The 19341-nt window shown below is 41.7% G+C and overlaps 1 protein-coding gene across 1 annotated transcript in view; it reads left to right on the top strand.

Annotated features, from left to right (window-relative positions):
- The window catches only part of tmem232 (transmembrane protein 232), an 85987-nt gene that overhangs the window by 2748 nt on the left and 63898 nt on the right, over positions 1–19341 (top strand). Inside the window, exons 2-3 of the mRNA XM_073068208.1 lie at positions 11937–12143; positions 19083–19242. Of these exons, the coding sequence (XP_072924309.1) occupies positions 19106–19242 (137 nt within the window). The 5' untranslated portion in view covers positions 11937–12143; positions 19083–19105. The remainder of the gene's footprint in view (positions 1–11936; positions 12144–19082; positions 19243–19341) is intronic.

The following is a 19341-nucleotide window of genomic DNA, read 5'->3' as shown; positions in this document are numbered from 1 at the left end:
TGAGAAACATTGTCCAGAATTGCCAGGATTTTCCGGAGGGTCCTTTGTTCTACCACAGCCTCTAGTGTGTCTAGTTTGACTCCTATAACAGAACCAGCCTTTCTAATCAGTTTTTTGAGCCTGTTGGCATCACCCGTGATGATGCCATTGCCCCAGCACTCCACCATGTAGAAGATTGATGGAGAAGACTGGTGACAACAAACTGGTAGAGCATGTGAAGGAGAGGCCTGCATACTCCAAAGGACCTCAGTCTCTTCAGGAAGTAGAGGTGCCTCTGGCCCTTCTTGTACACGGCCTCTGTGTTGGTGCTCTTCTCAACTCTGTCACTCAGGATGCACCTCTAGGTACTTGTAGGTCCTCTCCACATCCTCACTATCAATAGTAACAGGGAGCAATGCATGCTTAGTCTTCCTAAAGTCCATCACCATCTCCTTTGTCTTACTGATGTTGAGCAGCAGATAATTTAAAGTCCAAAGTCCCCCACCAGGGCCCTGTATTCATCTTCCCATCCACCCTTTATACACCCCACTATTGCTGAGCCATCAGAGAATTTATACAGATGACATGACTAAGTATTGTATCTAAAGTCCGAGGTATACAGGGTAAACAGGAAGGAGCCAATACAGTCCCCTGTGGGGCCCCAGTGCTGCTTATAGCCATGTCTGACACAGCTCTGAAGCCGCAAATAAAATAGAGTAAGCAACAGCAGATGGAATTTAATCCTAATAAGTGATGCACTTCTTGGTTTTCATTAGCGGGGACATGAAACATAAAAGCAGTGAGGTTATGTACAACTTTATAAAATGTTGTTTAGTTTACAGCTGAAGTATCATGTCTATTATCACCACACAAGGGAAACGATTTGTAATGGAGAAGGTCCAGAGGAATTCATAAGGTTCTCTGGCATGAAGAGTTTCAGTTATGAGAGACTGCAATAGCTTGGGTTTGTTTTCCAATGGAGTGGAGAAAAAACATGAATGGTGTACAACTAGAGTGGATTGGAAGAATCTTTCCTAAAGCAGAGGGAGACTGATCATGGCAATCCAGAAGTCACAGGTACCTCGGTAGCGTAGGTCTCCCCATGGAACATGTGTGTTTTCTCTGGGTGCTCCAGTTTCCTCCCACAGTCCAAAGACTTACTGGGTAGGTGTTTGATAGGTGGGTTATGACCAAATGAAAAATGGCTGGAGTCACTTAGCACTTATGTGTTTATTAGGTGCGTCAAAAATCAAACTTGGAAAAATTAGCAAAAATAGTGAAAATTGCCAATACTTATAAAATGATATCTACCAGAAAACACAATAATGCTTTGCATTTATTCTTGTCTAAAATTCAGAAGTTCAAAGTGAATTTTATTATCAAAGTACGTATATTATGTGGCCATATAAAACCCTGAGAGATTAATTTTCTTGTGGGCATACTCAGAAAATCTATAGAATAGCAACAATTACAGGATCAATGAAAGATCAACCAGAGTGCAGAAGACAACAAACGGTGCAAATGCAAATCTAAATAAGTAGCAATAAATAACAAGAACATGAGATAATGGATGAAGAGTCCTTAAAGTGAGATCATCGGTTATGGGAACATCTCAATGGATGGGCAAGTATGTGTAGTTATCTCCTTTTCTTCAAGAGCCTGGATGGTTGAGGGGTAGTAACTGTTCTTGAACCCACTAGTGCGAGTCCTGACACTCTTGTACCTTCTACCTGATGGCAGCAGCAAGAAAAGAGCATGCCTGGATGGTGGAGGTTTCTGATGATGGATGCTGTTTTCCTATGACAGCAGTTCATGTAGATGTGCTCAATGGTTGGAAGGGCTTTACCTGTGATGTGCTAGACTGAATCCACTAACTTTTGTAGGATTTTCAGTTTAAAGTCATTGGCATTTCCATACCATGGCATGATGCTTATGTGAACTCCTGGCAGTCAGCCCCATTTCCTATGCACCAGGTCATACCACCTTTGATTACCCACAAAGTTAACTTAAGACTATACATGAATTAGAATGTGATGCACCCCACAATGTAATTACAATCATATTACAAAATAACCAGAAATAGCTACATGAAATACAGTATACAAACAACATACACAGACCTGCTATTCAAAAAGAAACTTGCTTCAGGTCTCCCCTAAACTTTGCCCCTTTAACCTTAAACTTATGTCTTCTTGTATTTGAAATTTCCACCCTAGGGGTAAAGGTACTCATCCTTCACCCCATTCATGCCTTTCGTAATTTTATATGTTTTTATTCGCATCTCTCAGCTTCCTAAAACAAACTAAATTTGTCCAATTTATTGCAGTTAATGCTCTCTAAGTTAGGTACATCCTGGTGAACCTCTTCTGCTCAAATGGTTCAGTTTATTGTTAGAGAATGTATACAGTATACAACCTGAAATATTTGTCTTTGCAGACATCCATGGAAAACAGAAGAACCCTAAAAGAATGAATGACAGAAAAACATTAGAACCCCAAATCCCCCTGCATCAACCTCCCTCCCCTGCCCGTTTCAACAAAAACCATCAGTGCCCACCACCCACCAGGTAACAGTAAAGCACCTAACGAGAGACCACAATCTGCAGTCAACAAAGATTATTGTTAACCCGACAGTTTGACATGCCACAGGTTCGTTCGTTCTCGTTCTCTCTCTCTCTCTCTCTCTCTCACACACACACACACGACAGAGGGGTATCCATTTTCACAGCGAAAGGAGAGACTAACAGTCACTGTTAGGATATTACAGTCTGCCAGGTCGCATTTTGTTCTGAGATTCTCCAACTCAAGAATCGGCAACAAACTCTCCCACCACCAAGAGAAAGAGAGTGTGACCACTCAACTACAGAGACCTCTGTTCCGTACATCTGCCGCAGCGAAATCCTGATGTTCCATCTCCTGCAACACCTCAGTCAGCAACACCGGCCTGAATTGGTTGTTCTCAGGGCTGAACTCCAGATGTGCAACGTTCCAAGCCACGCCTGGAGAATGTCAGAAAACAGTTGGCCAGCAGGCTCCAGGAACAGGGACTCATCCCCCATTTAAAAAAAACACACAGTTTGAGTGCCACTTGCAGATCAGGACCTCGATGGAACCCCAAGCACCTTAAACAGGAAAGGAAAAAAAGATATTAAAGAGTGGAATTTAAACTGTTTCCGCAGACGAGCTTGAAGAAGCAGCCACTTGGCGCCATCTCACCTCCACGCTCGAGTTTTCCATAGGCTCTCTCCAAAGCCTCCATGTCCTTCCTGTAATACAGGAAGAACTGCATGTAGCACTCCAAATGTAACCTAATCAAAATTTTACACAACTGCAACATGACCTTATAACCCTTTTTATTCAACATCCTGGCAATGAAGGCAACTATCAGGATCAGAATTAGATTTAATATCACTAGCATATGTTGTGAAATTTATTAACTTTATGGCAGCAGAACAATGAAATACATGATAAATATAGAAAAAACTGAGTTACATGAAGTATATATATATATGTCTATTAAATAGTTCAGTTAAAATAAGTAGAGCAAAATAAAAGAAATAAAAAGTAGAGAGGTGGTGTTCATGGGTTCAATATCCATTTAGAAATCAGATGGAAGAGAGGAAGAAGCTGTTCCTAAATCGCTGAGTATGTGCCTTCAGGCTTCTGTACCTCCTTCCTGATTGTAACAGTGTGAAGAGGGCATGTCCTGGGTGGTGGGAATCCTTAATGATGGATGCCACATTCCTAAGGCACTGCTCCTTAAAGATGTCTTGGATACTGTGGAGGCTATCTATGTCACATAGTTTCTTTACTAATCTAGGGATTTGTGTTGCCACCTTCACAAAACTATGGAATACAACCCAATATCCATGTGCACTACTTAAAACAATACAATCTCTCTAAGTTCCTAACTCAGTTTTCTATTCACAATCCTGCCCTCCCCAAACCCAATCGCAAACAAGAGAAAATCTGCAGATGCTGGAAATCCAAGCAGCACCCACAAAGTGCTGGAGGAATTCAGCAGTCCAGGCAGCAGCTATGGAAAAGAGTACAGTTGACGTTTTGGGCTGAGATCTTTCATCAGGACTGTAGAAAAAAAAAGAGTCAGAGTTAGAAGGTGGGGGAGAAGAGGAAGAAACACAAAGTGATAGGTGAAACGGGGGCCGGTGGGAAGGGTGAAGTGAAGAGCTGGGAAGTTTATTGGTGAAAGTGATACAGGGCTGGAGAAGAGGGAATCTAATAGGAGAGAAATTGATATTCATGCCATCAGGTTGGAGGCTACTAAGGCTGAATATAAAGTGTTGCTCCTCCAGCCTCCCCAAAGTGTGGCCTCATCATGACAGTAGAGGATGGACGTGTCAGAATGAGAATGGGAGGCCACTGGGAGATCCCACATTTTCTGACAGAAGAAGCAAAGTTGTTAGGCGAAGCAGTCTCTGAATCTACATCGATTCCATCATCCAAACTGTTGACATACGACGTAAAAAGAAGCAGTCCTAACAATGACTCCTGTGGAACATCACTAGTCACCAGCAGCTCCCTTCATTCCCACACCTTGCCTACTGCCAATCAGCCATTGATCTATCCATTGCAGTGTTTTTCTTGCAAACTGTGGAATCTTATCTTGCTAAGTAGCCTCATGTGCTCTGAGGAAAGCAAACTTAGGTTGCTTTCTCTGTAGGGGCAGAGCCTAAGGTTCAAAGGTTCATTTATTATCAAAGTAATGTAGTATACAAACCTGAGATTCTTCTTCTCCAGCAACAAAGAAAACCATGGAAGTCAGTTCAAAGAGAAACAGCAAACTCACCTCCTCATCACAAAAGTGAAAGGCAACATGATCATCAACTTCCCCGAAACCACCCTCCCCCGCACAAAATGCAACAAGAATGTCAGCCCCCAAACTCCCCTTCCTCACATGAAACGCAACAAGAACACTGAACTCCACCTCCAGCCCCCTGCACAAAAAAGAGTGGCAACACGATTATTAACCCACCTGAACCCCCTCCCCCACACAAAATGCATCAAGAACATCAAACCCCAAAGGCACCCCCCCCCCACTGCACAAAAAAACAAGAAGAAAGAATGGGCCACAACACAGAATATAAAAACCATAAAACTGAAAAAGTCGATAATCAAATGCAGAACCTTGATAACCTCCTCCTACATCATCAAAAGAGAGAGACATGTCTCGAACACAGAGGCCTGCTTTCCAGGCACAGTGATAGATCACATAGGCTCCTTCATTGGCATCAGAGCAATCCCATCAGCAATGAAAAGGCAGGTAGTCGACACTGAACCCACATTCACCTTCCACATTTGCCTCAATGTTTCAATCTTCCTCGTCATTTTACATAAGAACGTAAGAAATAGGAGCAGGAGTAGGCCATCCGGCCCATCGAGCCTGCCCCGCCATTCAATAAGATCATGGCTGATCTGTCCGTAAACTCAGCTTCATCTGCCTGCCTTTTCCCCATAACCTTTAATTCCCCTACTATGTTAAAACCTATCTAACTGTATCTTAAATATATTTAGAGAAGAAGTCTCAACTGCTTCCCTGGGCAGAGAATTCCACAGATTCACCACTCTCTGGGAAAAAACAGTTTCTCCTCATCTCCATCCTAAATCTTCTCACCTGAATCTTGAGGCAATGTTTCACCTACCAATGGAAACAACTTTCCTACTTCTATCTTATCTATCCCTTTCAAAATTTAGTATGTTTCTATAAGATCCCCTCTCATTCTTCTGAATTCCAGAGAGTATAGTCCCAGGTGACTCAATCTCTCCTCATAGGTTAACCCCTTCATCTCTGGAATTAACCTGGTGAACCTCCTCTGCACTGCCTCCAAAGCCAGTATATCCTTCCTCAAGTATGGAGACCAGAACTGCACGCGGTACTCTAGGTGCAGCTTCACCAGTACCCTGTATAGTTGCAACATGACCTCCCTGCTCTTGAATTCAATCCCTCTAGCAATGAAGGCCAACATTCCATTTGCCTTCTTGATAACGTGTTGTACCTGCAAGCCAACTTTTTGCGATTCATGAACAAGCACTCCCAAGTCCCTCTGCACAACATCATGCTTCAATCATTCACCATTTAAATAATAATCTGCTCTTCTATTATTCCTTCCAAAGTGGATGATCTCGCATTTACCAACATTGTATTCCATCTGCCAGACCTTGGCCCACTCACTTAACCTATCTATATCCCTCTGCAGACTCTCCACATCCTCTGTACAATTTACTTTTCCACTCAGTTTAGTGTCATCAGCAAATTTTGCTACGCTACACTCAGTCCCCTCTTCCAAATCATCATTGTAAATGGTAAACAGCTGCAGGCTCAGCATTGACCCCTGCGGTACCCCACTCACCGCTGACTGCCAACTGGAGAAACACCCAATTATACCAACTCTCTGCCTTCTATTGGTTAACCAATCCACTATTCATGCCAATACACTTCCTCCGAATCCATGCATAATATCTTATTTATAAATCTCGTATTTGGCACCTTATCAAATGCCTTCTGGAAATCCAAGTATACGACATCCACCTGTTCCCCTCTATCCACTGTATGTCCTCAAAGAATTCCTTAACTTTGTCAAACAGGACCTGCCCTTTCTGAATCCTTGTTGCATCTTTCTAATGGAACCACTCCTTTCTGAATGACAACACGAGTGAATCTGCAGATGCTGGAAATAAATAAAAACACAAAATGCCGGCAGAACTCAGCTGGCCAGACAGCATCTATGGGAGGAGATAGTGACGATGTTTCAGCCTGAAACGTCGTCACTACCTCCTCCCATAGATGCTGTCTGGCCTGCTGAGTTTTGCCAGCATTTTGTGCTTTTATCCTTTCTAATTGATTTGCTGTTTCTTCCTTAATGACAGCTTCAAGCATTTTCCCGACTACAGATGTTAAACTAATTGGCCTATAGTTGCCCATCTTTTGCCTACATCCTTTTTAAAAAAGTGGCGTGACATTTGCTGTCTTCCAATCTGCCAGGACCTGCCCAGAGTCTAGAGAATTTTGGTAAATGATTACCAATGTGTCTACTATAACCTCTGCCAATTCCTTCAGCACCCTGGGATGCATCCCATCAGGACCAGGGGACTCATCTACCTTCAGGCCCTCTAGTTTGCTCATCACTATCTCTTTAGTGACAGTGATTTTATCTAGGTCCTCACTTCCCATTTCGTTCAGAACATCATACTTTGGCATATTAGATGTGTTCTCCATCATGAAGACTGACACAAAATAGTCGTTCAATGCCTCAGCCGTTTCCTTATCACCCAATATCTATTTCCCCTTCTTGTCTTACAAGGGACCTACGTTGACTTTAGCCACCCTCTTCCACTTTATATATTTATAAAAATGTTGCTGTTTTTAAATTTTGTGCTAATTTACTTTCATACTCTATCTTCCCTTTCCTTATTTCTTGTTTAGTTGTTCTTTGTTGCTTTTTAAAGTTTTCCCAATCCTCTAGCGCTGGACCTCCCAAACCATAAATTACAAGCTCCAGAAACACATTTAAGTTGAAAAACAGATGTAAAAGAAGTCAAATAAAAGTTTTGTGGTCTGTCCAGAAAATGTCGACTGAGACCTAATACAAGTTTATTATAAGATTATGAGGTGCATAGATAGAGAAGGCAGCTCTGTCCTAAGTCTGAAATGCCTAATACTAGAAGGTGTGCATTTATGGTGAGAGTAGCAAAATTCATTCAAAATGTGCAGGGCAAGTTGTTTCTTTACACAGACTGGTGGGTGCCTGGAATGCACTGCCAAGTGTGATAGTTGAGGCAAAAACGATAGAGGCTTGTAAGAGGCTCTGAGATAGGTATATGGATGTACAAAGAATGGAGGGATATGAACATTGTGTGGGCAGAAGAAATTAATTTAGTCATGCATTTAATTACCAGATTAATTAGTTCAGCACAATATTATGGGCTATGTCCTGTTCCTGAGCTGTAATGTGCTATATTCTATCTGAAGGGTAAAGACCCTACATTAGACTTATTTATTGTCTGCAGATTCATCTTCAATACTATAAGTCTATACAAATTCATCTTCAAATTCTTTGACCTGGGATTTAACACTTCCCTTTTCAACTGGATTGTTGGCTTTCTGACCAACAGAATGCAATCAGAAAGAATAGAGAGCAACAGCTCCATCACAAGTTTCCTTAACACTGATAACCTATAAGGCTGCATCGTCATCCCACTAATTTACTCCTTGTACATTCACGACTGTGGGACAGTTCCACTCTCTTGACTTCAGAAGAATGGGTCTAGTGATACGAACAAGTGTTACAAACTGGAGTCTTCCTTGGTGGCAGTGGATGACTACAATTTCTTCTGTGCCTTGTCATGCTCTTTGCTCGTGATGTGTTGTAGTACTGCCTTCCTGGCCATTGGATTTCACTGTAGATCTCATCTACCCAGTCCGCCAGAGCTGATTTTGCACGCTAGGACAGGCATGTCCCTATCTCACCGGGGTATGAGGTCAATGGCTACCCTCACCTCGTTTAGCCCACCTGTTGAAGCAGTATGCCTAGGTGTGCCCACTGTCACATGCTTGGAGCCACAGGTGAGAGTTGAGTGTCTGGTGGGGACCAAAGGTGAGTGAGCTGCCCTGGAGTAGCTCCTTCACCAGAGGTGCTACTCCTCCCATACACCCCTCCTAGGGATAAACAATACTAACAGCCCCGTTGAAGTCCAACCACATGAATGCCATGGTCAAGAAAGCACTAAGAAGTCTAAAAAAATTGGCATGTCTCCGTTGACCATGGCCAATTTTTTTAGATGTACCAGAGAAAGCATTCTATCAGATGCATCACAGCTTGGTGTGGCAACTGCTCTGCCTGAGAAACTGCAGAGAGTTATGGACACAGCTCAGCACATCATGGAAACCGGCCTCCCCTCCTACTTCTTGCTGCCTTGGTAGAGTAGCCAGCTTAACCTAAGGACCACACTGAAGATTCTTTCCCCTCCCATTGAGCTGAAGATATAAGAACCTGAAAGTCAAGGACAGCTTCTATCCTGCTGTTATGAGACTATTGAATGGTCCTCTAATGCAGTAAAATGGACTCTTGATCTCACAATGCACCTTATTGTCTACCCGCACTTTATCTGTAACTAGTACTTTATTCTGCATTGTTATTGTTTTCCCATTTACTAACTCATTGCACTGTTATGATGAAGTAATCTGTATGGATGACACACAAAACAAACATTTTTTGCTGTACCTTGGTATATATGACAATAATAAATCAATTTGCCAATTTAGCATAATAATCACAGGCAGAATTAAGACATTCTGACAACTGAAGAGGATCCTGGGCGTGCCTGGTTTGTGGCCTCAGATTCTGTATTATCAGCCGCTCCATGGTCTTCATCACGTGCGACGTCAAGGCAACAGGTCTGAAGTCATTCAACTCCTTTGGTTGTGGTTTCTTCGGTACCAGAACAATACAGGATGTTTTCCACTGTCTGGGTACTCTTCTCTGCTCCAGGCTCATGTTGAAGATGCGCTGTAGTGGTTCTCCCAGCTCAGTCGCACAGGCCCTCAGTAATCGTGGGGAAACTCCATCTGGTCCAGCCGCCTTGCTGGTACAGATCTTCCTCAGTTGACCTTCCACCTGTGCAGCCGTAATCCTGGGCATGGTCAAGGTCTCCTGTGAGTGGCTATTTTCCTGTGAGGGAAGTAAGCCTGGTGTGGATTTCTGCGGTGAGGATGCGATTGAGCTGTCGAACCTGTTGAAGAAGTTGTTCAGCTGGTTCGCTTTCTCCACATCTTCACTTATGTTCGCCCCCCGCTTTGCACCGCATCCGGTGATGATCTTCATCCCATCCCACACCTCCTTCATGCTTTTTTTCTGCAGCTTTTGTTCTAGCTTCCTCCTATACTGCTCCTTTGCCCCCCTTATCTGTACTCTGAGTTCCTTCTGAACTCTTTTAAGCTCCAACCGATCACCATCTTTAAAGGCCCTCTTCTTCTGGTTTAGGAGGCCTTTGATGTGACTAGTGATCCAGGGCTTATTATTGGGATAGCAGCGAACAGTTCTAACAGGGACAACGGCATCCACACAAAAGTTAATATAGTCCGTTGTGCATTCAGTGACCTCCTCTAGTGCCTTCTCTAGTTGACTTCTCTAGTGCCTTTAACACCATCCAGCCCAAGATCTTAAGGCACAAACTAACGGAGATGGGAGTAGACTCTCACATGGTGGATTGGATAGTGGACTACTTGACAGATAGACCTCAGTATGTGCGGTTGGGAGACTGTAAGTCTGACACGGTGGTCAGCAGCACAGGAGCGCCGCAGGGAACCGTACTCTCTCCGGTCCTGTTCACCCTGTACACATCAGACTTCCAATATAACTCGGAGTCCTGCCATGTGCAGAAGTTCGCTGATGACACGGCCATAGTGGGGTGTGTCAGGAATGGACAGGAGGAGGAGTATAGGAAACTGATACAGGACTTTGTGATATGGTGCAACTCAAACTACCTGCGTCTCAATATCACCAAGACCAAGGAGATGGTGGTGGACTTTAGGAGATCTAGGCCTCATATGGAGCCAGTGATCATTAATGGAGAATGTGTGGAGCAAGTTAAGACCTACAAGTATCTGGGAGTACAGTTAGATGAGAAGCTAGACTGGACTGCCAACACAGATGCCTTGTGCAGGAAGGCACAGAGTCGACTGTACTTCCTTAGAAGGTTGGCATCATTCAATGTCTGTAGTGAGATGCTGAAGATGTTCTATAGGTCAGTTGTGGAGAGCGCCCTCTTCTTTGTGGTGGCGTGTTGGGGAGGAAGCATTAAGAAGAGGGACGCCTCACGTCTTAATAAGCTGGTAAGGAAGGCGGGCTCTGTCGTGGGCAAAGTACTGGAGAGTTTAACATCGGTAGCTGAGCAAAGGGCGCTGACTAGGCTACGGTCAATTATGGAAAACTCTGAACATCCTCTACATAGCACCATCCAGAGACAGAGAAGCAGTTTCAGTGACAGGTTACTATCGATGCAATGCTCCTCAGACAGGATGAAGAGGTCAATACTCCCCAATGCCATTAGGCTTTTCAATTCTACCGCCAGGACTTAAGAACTTTTTAAAAGCTATTAATGCTTTTTGAGATAGTGATTTAGATGCATATCATATTTTTTTACTGAGTTAAGTATTGTATGTTATTAGTTTTGCTACAACAAGTGTATGGGACATTGGAAAAAAAGTTGAATTTCCCCATGGGGATGAATAAAGTATCTATCTATCTATCTATCTATCTATTTACACAAATGTGGATTGATAAGTGAAATTAACATGATGTACTAAAACTTGTTGTTTCTAACTTGATACTTACTTAAATAATAAAAAAAGGATTAACAAGGGGATCACAATTGACCCTCACTGTTAAGATGAGGAAAATACTTCCAAAGGTTTTTGATGAAGTGCCACATAAAGTTGACATCAAGTTTGAAAAAAAAAATATAAGGGTTGAGGGAGCACAGCTAGAAAACTGGCTAGGTAGCTGAAAAACGAGTTATAAAGAAATGTTTGTTTTACAAGCTGAGGTTATTGTTCAGTGGAGTTCCTCGAGAGACGGTAGCAGGGTCAGGGTAGGGGAAAGGGTCTCATATCGTGTGAAATGGAAAATAGGTCTCCTCCACTGACCTTGCATAGGACAACCAGATTTACTTTTAAAATCGCACATCCTGTTCAATATGGGACCGTTGACAAATCTAGCACACAACTAATTAGCCGTATTAAATAACAAGCTGTTCAATTCTGAGCTATTTAAAGGGACGGCCATAAATCCTGGCCTAAGAAATAAATAAAGACGAGATCGTGCATTAGCAGAAATGTCAGCAATCCCTTTATTCGCGTTTCATTAATTTGGGGGGGGGGGGCGGGAGGGCGAATGGCTGTTTTAAAACCATTAAGACATTTAACTTAAACTTTGTTTACAGTGACCACCTTGACTTCCGGACAACCGCAGTGCCCGCCCCGGTGGGTCTCCATGGAAACCGCCGCGACAACAGAGTTAGGACATCGAGGGACGCTTCGGAATCTGGGCTCGGTCTGAACTGAATGGGAACCGGAGATATCCTCTCATACTGGTATCAGATCAACTTCTGTACTATTGCAGCTACATCTCTCTTCGTCTCCACACCACGGTAGTATTCTTCATATATCATTGAACTAAGAATTGCTTGGCGAGTAGCAATTAAACATCCTATTAAAAAAACTTCCCCAAATCTTTACTTCCTTCTTCATTGCCGCTCTCCTGTTTTTAAATGAACACTTCCGAGGTGGGGCCGATGCTCGTTTCCTTCGAACCCAGGAGTTGAGTATAGTAGATTATGAACTTAATACTATCGCTATTATTAAAGTGGCGGCGAGCAAATTGGAAACGCAATAACAGTGTATTCTCCATCGTAATGGTTTGAGTCCGACAAACCGGAGGCTGTGTTATATCTGTCATTAGGCAAGGTGGCAGTTGATTGAAGGATGGAGTGCCTGGAGGAAGCAGTGACTGGTATTAAATAATAATAACTGGTCAGTATTGAAACTTGTATCTGCAATAATTGTTCGTCCTGCTTTCAAAAGCATCAATAAGTATCGAGGTAGACAGAATGGGAACTTGATGGGGACAAAAGTAGATTAAAAGCCATAAGGAATGCATGTGGAACTGTAGAAGATAGTTTATCATAAAAATAAGTTGCCATGGAACATATCACTCTGGGAGAACACCTGTAATTTAACACTGAGCAAACAGAATTGAGGCATAGCCAGATAAAATTAAACTGGGAGAAAAGAAAATTCAATAAATATTTCCCACCAGAGGTTTAATAAATACTATTTGGACAAAAGTAAACCATAAGTATGAACAGAGCAGGACTATTTAACTCATCAAGCTTGTTTAGCTGTTCAATGATAGATCCTACAGCTAACTCCCTATGCTTGCTATGTTCCCTGTTGTCCATTAGTTCCTATGAACAAAACCTGATCAGTGTCAAACATTAATTAAAAATTTGATTTGGCATCTGTTGCCCATTGAGGAAGATAGTTCTAAAATTCCATTGCTTTGTTGAGAGAAATGTTTCCTAATTTCATTCCTGAAAGGGTTGCTTCTAATTTGAGTATTGGGTTGTGAAAAGGACTAGGAACACTGACTCCTGTCTTTTTCCCTTCTTTTGATGTCTCCTTAATTCTGATTCAATAATTCCTTGATTGTCCATACTTGGATGTACAGTCCTAGAATACACAATTACACAGCAACTTAATCCTTGGAAGTATAGATACCACACTAGTGGACCCTCTTCAAGGCCAATGTCAGCCTTCCAAAGGCATGGTACTCAGAACAACAAACAGTATTTTGGATGTGGTCTAATTCCATACCTGTTATATAACTTATTTTCACTTATTCCACAGTCCCCTAGGTATAAATTTCCAACTTCCAAGGCTGACCTTGAGTTTTTTTTCTGTACTTGTGTATGATCTACGTATATTCGTGGCATGTGCATCTTGGACTCTCTTTAGACCTCCTTCATCATTTAGAAAGTACTTACTAAAGGATTAAAATGGATGACTTCAAACATGTCTACCTTGAAATTCATTTGCTGCAGTTTTCCAATTTGCTTAATATATTAATATCTAACTATTTTATGCTTGCTTTTTAAATTCAATTTATTTATGTGTCAGATTAAGATGAGCATCAAAAGTGTAAAAGTGTAAGTTCAAAGAGGACAGAGGGGAGAACAATACAAAGGAAACAACACATTGAGTGGTTAACATTGTATAGATACTGTAATTGAATTGACTTTATTACTTACATCCTTCATATACATGAGGAGTAAAAATCTTTGTTACATCTCCATCTAAATGTGCAATTTATAGCAATTTATAATAAGTAGTATGTCCAACAGGACAGTCAATATAACATAGATATACAATTGTATCAGTGTGAATTAATCAGTCTGATGGCTGGTGGAAGAAGCTGTCCCAGAGCCTGTTGGTCCTGTCTTTTATGCTGCAGTACCGTTTCCCAGATGGTAGCAGCTGGAACAGTTTGTGATTGGGGTGACTCAGGTCCCCAGTGATCCTTCAGGTCCTTCTTATACACCTGTCTTTGTAAATCTCCTGAATAGTGGGAATTTCACATCTACAGATGTGCTGGGCTGTCTGCACCACTCTCTGCAAAGCCCTGTGATTGAAGGAAGGTTTCCATACCAGGCAGTGATGTAGCCAGTCAGGATGCTCTCACTTGTGCTTCTGTAGAAAGTTCTTAGGATTTGGGGGCCCATACCAAACTTCTTCAACCATCTGAGGTGAAAAAGGCACTGTTGTGCCTTTTTCATCACATGGCTGGTGTGTATAGATCACGGGAGATCCTCGGTGACGTTTGGCCCGAGGAACTTAAAGCTCTTCACCCTCTCAACCCCCGATCCATTGATGTCAATAGGAGTTAGCCTGTCTCCATTCCTCCTGTAGTCCACAACCAGCTCCCTTGTTGTTGTGACATTGAGGGAGAGGTTGTTTTCTTGACACCACTGTGTCAGGGTGATGACTTCTTCTCTGTAGGCTGCCTCATTATTATTTGAGATTAGGCAAATCAATGTAGCGTCATCAGCAAATTTAATTAGCATATTGGAGCTGTGGGTGGTGACACAGTCATGGGTATATCGATAGTAAAGGAGGGGGCTTAGGACACAACCCTGCGGGCACCTGTTTTGAGGGTCAGAGGGGCAAAGATGAGGAAGCCCACTCTTACCATCTCCCAGCGATCTGACAGGAAGTCCAGGATCCAGCTACACAAGGCAGGGTACACAAGGACCCAATTACACAAGAGAGCATAAGCAAAGAACATCTGTAAGAATTTAAAATAAAAGTAGGCAAGCAAGCATTCCCAAGCAAAACACACAAAATCCGAGAGGAAGTCAGCCAATCAGGTGTCATCTATGGAATTTTGGGCCAAGATCCTGCATCAGGACTGGAAAGGAAGGGGGGGGGGGGGGGGGGAAGACAGGATAAGAAGGTGAGGAGAGAGGAAGGCATACAAACTCGTAGGTGATAGATGAAGCTAGAAGGTGACAATTGAAGACAGTTTGATGGGGGTGGGGGGTTTGAAATAAGAAATTGTGAGATGATAGGTTGAAAAAGAAAGAATCTGATAGGAGAGGAGTGAATCTTGAGAAAAAGGGGAGGAGAATGGGAGGCGATAGGCAGATGAGGAGAAAAAAAGGGTAAGAGTGGTGCCAGAATAGGGAGTGGTAAAGGAAAGAAGGGAAGGGCAATAAATTACTGTATAGAAGTTGGAGAAATTGATGTTCATGCCATTAAATTGGAGGCTACCCAGACAGAATATGAGGTGTTGCTCCTCCAACCTGAGAGTGGCCTCATTGGGAAAGTAGAGGAGGCCATGAATTGGTATTTTGTAATGGAAATGGGGAGTAGAATTAAAATGTTTAGCCACTGGGAAATCCTCCCTGTTGGTTGTGTGGCTATACCTTGATGTTAAGTGCATAGATTTGGCAACTCAAAACATAAGATCTATGAGGTACCATGAGCGATCAGCAGCAGAATTGTAGCGGACACAATTGGTCAAGAATATCCCTAGCTTTATTATTAATAATCAATCCAGATGACAAACACATAGAGAGGAGTGCAGAAGGGCAAGCTAACAGCAGTGTCAAATGCAACTAAAGTGAAGTGCCAACCTGGCATTCAGGACCACATGCTTACTGAACAATATGACAATAAACTGAACTTGAAATAAAGTATTTAATAGACAAAACTAAACAATCCCCAAGTAATAAATACAACTGAACCTCAGCAGCGTGCCGCATTCAATTGTGAATGATGGTAGACAGACAAAGTGGAAGAAAAAACTCCGAGGTGAAATGCCAGAGTTTAGCGCATGAATGCCAAATACAAATTTGAAATATTTCAACCTCCTTTGGCCAGAAATGCTGAATGGATGATATGGCTTGGCTTCCCCCTGAGATGCCTGCAATCATAGGAGCCAGGCAATTCACCGTTCTGCATGGTATTAAGGAAAAGTGGCAGGTTCTGAATATAGTAAAGGTTATTGGGGTGGACAGCATCCCACATGTTGAAGATTTGCACTCAATAATTGTGCTTCTTGTTAATCTGTTTCAGTGTAGTTATGGTACTCAGAACTCTTGGAAAATGTTCTGTTGGCAATTTCATCCATCAGGATGGCCATCAGAAATTGCAATTACTTTCTTTCTTAACCTCTAGATATATTAAGGAGTTACAGATCTGGAGAGAATGAGGAACAGTGGTTACTAATTATAAATAAAAAATGATATTAGAGAACTTGGTGAAATTGAAAGCTGATAAATTGCAATGATGTGATAATCTACATCCCAGAGATTTAAAGGACATAGCTTTGGGGATAGTGGTCACTAAAAGCTAACATACAGGTGCAGCAGGTGAATAGAAGGCCAAAATGACTTTACAGAAATAAGGAAGTCTTTTTACAGTTGATTTGCACTTGAGTGAGACTGCTCCTGGAGAAATAATTATGGGGCCCAACGAGATGGCAGATGAACTAAATGAATATTTTGCGTAAGTCTTCACTGTGGAAAACAATAGTAGTGTGCCAGATGTTGAAGGGTGTGAGGGAAGAGAAGGGAGAAAGTGCTCAAAAATCTGAAAGGCCTAAGGATACATAAGTCACCTGGACCAGATGAACTGCACCCTAGGGTTCTGGGAGAAGTAACAGTAGAGATTGTGGAGGCATTAGTAATGATCTTTCAAAAATCATTGGACTCTGGCATTGTGCCAGAGGACTGAAAACTTGCAAATGTAACTCCATTCTTTATGAGGAGGAAGGCAGCAGGAAGGAAAATATAGACCAGTTAGTCTGACCTCAGTGGTTGGGAAGGTGTTGGAGTCAATTGTTAAGGATGAGGTGATGGAGTACTTGGTGACACAGGACAAGATAGGACAAAGTCAGCATGGTTTCCTTAAGGGAAAATATTGCTTGATGAACCTGTTGGAATTCTTTGAGGAGATTACATGTAGGATAGATAAAAGGGATGCAGTGGATGTTGTATATTTGGACTTTCAGAAGGCCTTTGACAAGCCACACATAAGACTGCTTACCAAGTTAAGAGCCCATGGTATTACAGAAAGTTACTGGCATGGTTAGAGAATTGGTTGAATGGTAGGGGGCGGCAAGTGGGAATAAAAGGATCCTTTTCTGGTTGACTGCCAGTGACTAATAGTGTTCCACAGGGGATGATGTTTTCTTTTTATGCTGTATATCAATGATTTACGTGATGGAATAGAAGATTTTGTTGCGAAGTTTTGATGATAGATATGAAGATTGGTGGAGGGCCAGGTAGTGTTGAAGAAATAGGTAGGCTGCAGAAGGACAGACAGATTAGGAGAATGGGCAAGAGAGGGGCAAATGAAATACCAAGTTCAAAAATGCATGGTCATGCACTTTGGTAGTAGAAATGAATGTGCAGACTATTTTCTAAACAGGGAGAAAATCCAAAACTTCTGAGATGCAAAGGGACTTGAGCTTCCTTGTGCAGAACATCCTAAAGGTCTTATGTTCTTATGAAAGATGTTTCCCCTGACTGACAAGTATAGGACCAGAGGATGTAGTTTGAGAATAAGGGTAGGCCAAATAGGACTGGGATGAGGAAAGATATCTTTGCTCAGCAAGAAATTCTTAATCCCTGGAAGCTCAATTGTTTCATTGATTGATAACAAAGATTGATTGATTACTGGATATTAAGAAAATCAAGTAAAATGGTGATAGTATTGGAAAATGGTGCTGAGGTGCAAGATAGCTATTATTTTGATAAATAGCCTAGCAGGCTACAAGGGACAGTTTACTTACTTCTGTTTATGTAGAGCTATAATGAATTGGCACTCTGTGGGCGGGGCACAAGCTATGTCTTGCATTTGAAGTTTGTCAAACATTAGGAGCAAACTCTCCAGCAGATCAAGACGAAGAGGTAACTTAAGGACGTATGTTATTTACATCTCTCAGTCTTTGTTTTTATCCATTAGTGTATTCCTAACAACACTTCTAGATCCCGGATTGTTGGAATAATGAAATAGCTGCATTCCACTTGAAAAAATTACTTATAATTTAAGAAATGAATATGATATATTTTTGAAAATTTGGCACCCCTATCTACAAAAGATAGGATTAAATATATAGGTCCTTTGAAGATAAAATTATAAAGTAATTGATGAAAATAAAAATTAAAATTATTTTGAACTCCATGGACCATGTGGGGATCCTCCAATATCCAGGCAATCTTCTTTTTTTTCCTCTTTTCTTTCTTTCTTTTGTTTTTTTTTATATAAGGGTTTAAGGGGGGGAGGGTTAAGGGGAGGGGGAGGGCTAGTATTAATTTTTTTCACTTTTTTCACTATTTTTTACTATTCTAACATTCTATTCATTCTATGTAATTCTCTTAAAAATGTAATAAATAAATAAAACATTTCTAGATCCCCCTATTAGCTGCTGCAGCCCTTGTACACAACTCACTGCACAAGTGATAATGTGATGAAGTAATTACGGGTAGAAGATATGTCAGGCATACTGAAGATGTCTTCCTTCCTCCCCTCATGTTTTCCTTCATCTCCATGTCTACGATGACAAGGGGTTCTGTAAGGCTCTGACAGCTTTCTCAAAGCAGCCATAAATGCACCAGTCACATCTCCATGGCAGCTTCAACCAAGAACTCAGCAATTAATTTTTTATATGAATGAATGATGGTGAAAGCTAGGAATCTTTTAAAATAGTATGTCAATTTTATGTTTTCTTTTCGCTGCCACTGCTGAAGGGTCTCTGACCGAAACATTAACTGTACTCTTTTCCATTGATGCTGCCTGGTCTGCTGATTTCCTCCATCGTTTTGTGTGTGTTATTGCTCTATTATTCTATGTTAGTCCACTGTGATTTTCAGTATATGGTAGTGGTTGCCTGCTTTTAGTCAGGATTTACAATATAATTTCAAAAGATTGAAGTTAATCCATGCAATACGACTATGTTTGTAGTATTCCCTGCTGTATTTGTATAATTTTACTAATGTTCTGTTTTGCATTTATTGTGAACATAGATTTGACATTTACATCTGTAAAGATGCCGATATTGAAGATACCCATCGTGCACAGATTTGGCATAATTTCCCAAAATGATCACCTACTGCTTGAGGCTAGACTTGCGAAAATGGCTCAAGAAACCTCGAAGTCTCGCTATTCAAAGGATGTCGCAAAAACGTTAAGTTGCACTTTAAGTGTTTATACTGCTATGTCAAATATGATGGCCAAATATATGACAATTCAGCACAAAGTAAATGAAACATATTTATTTATTAT

This window comes from Hemitrygon akajei, chromosome 2, assembly GCF_048418815.1.
Source record: "Hemitrygon akajei chromosome 2, sHemAka1.3, whole genome shotgun sequence".
Classification (NCBI taxonomy): Eukaryota; Metazoa; Chordata; class Chondrichthyes; order Myliobatiformes; family Dasyatidae; genus Hemitrygon; species Hemitrygon akajei.
Note: the sequence above shows the minus strand (reverse complement) of the source record. Positions and strands in the feature narration are given on the sequence as shown.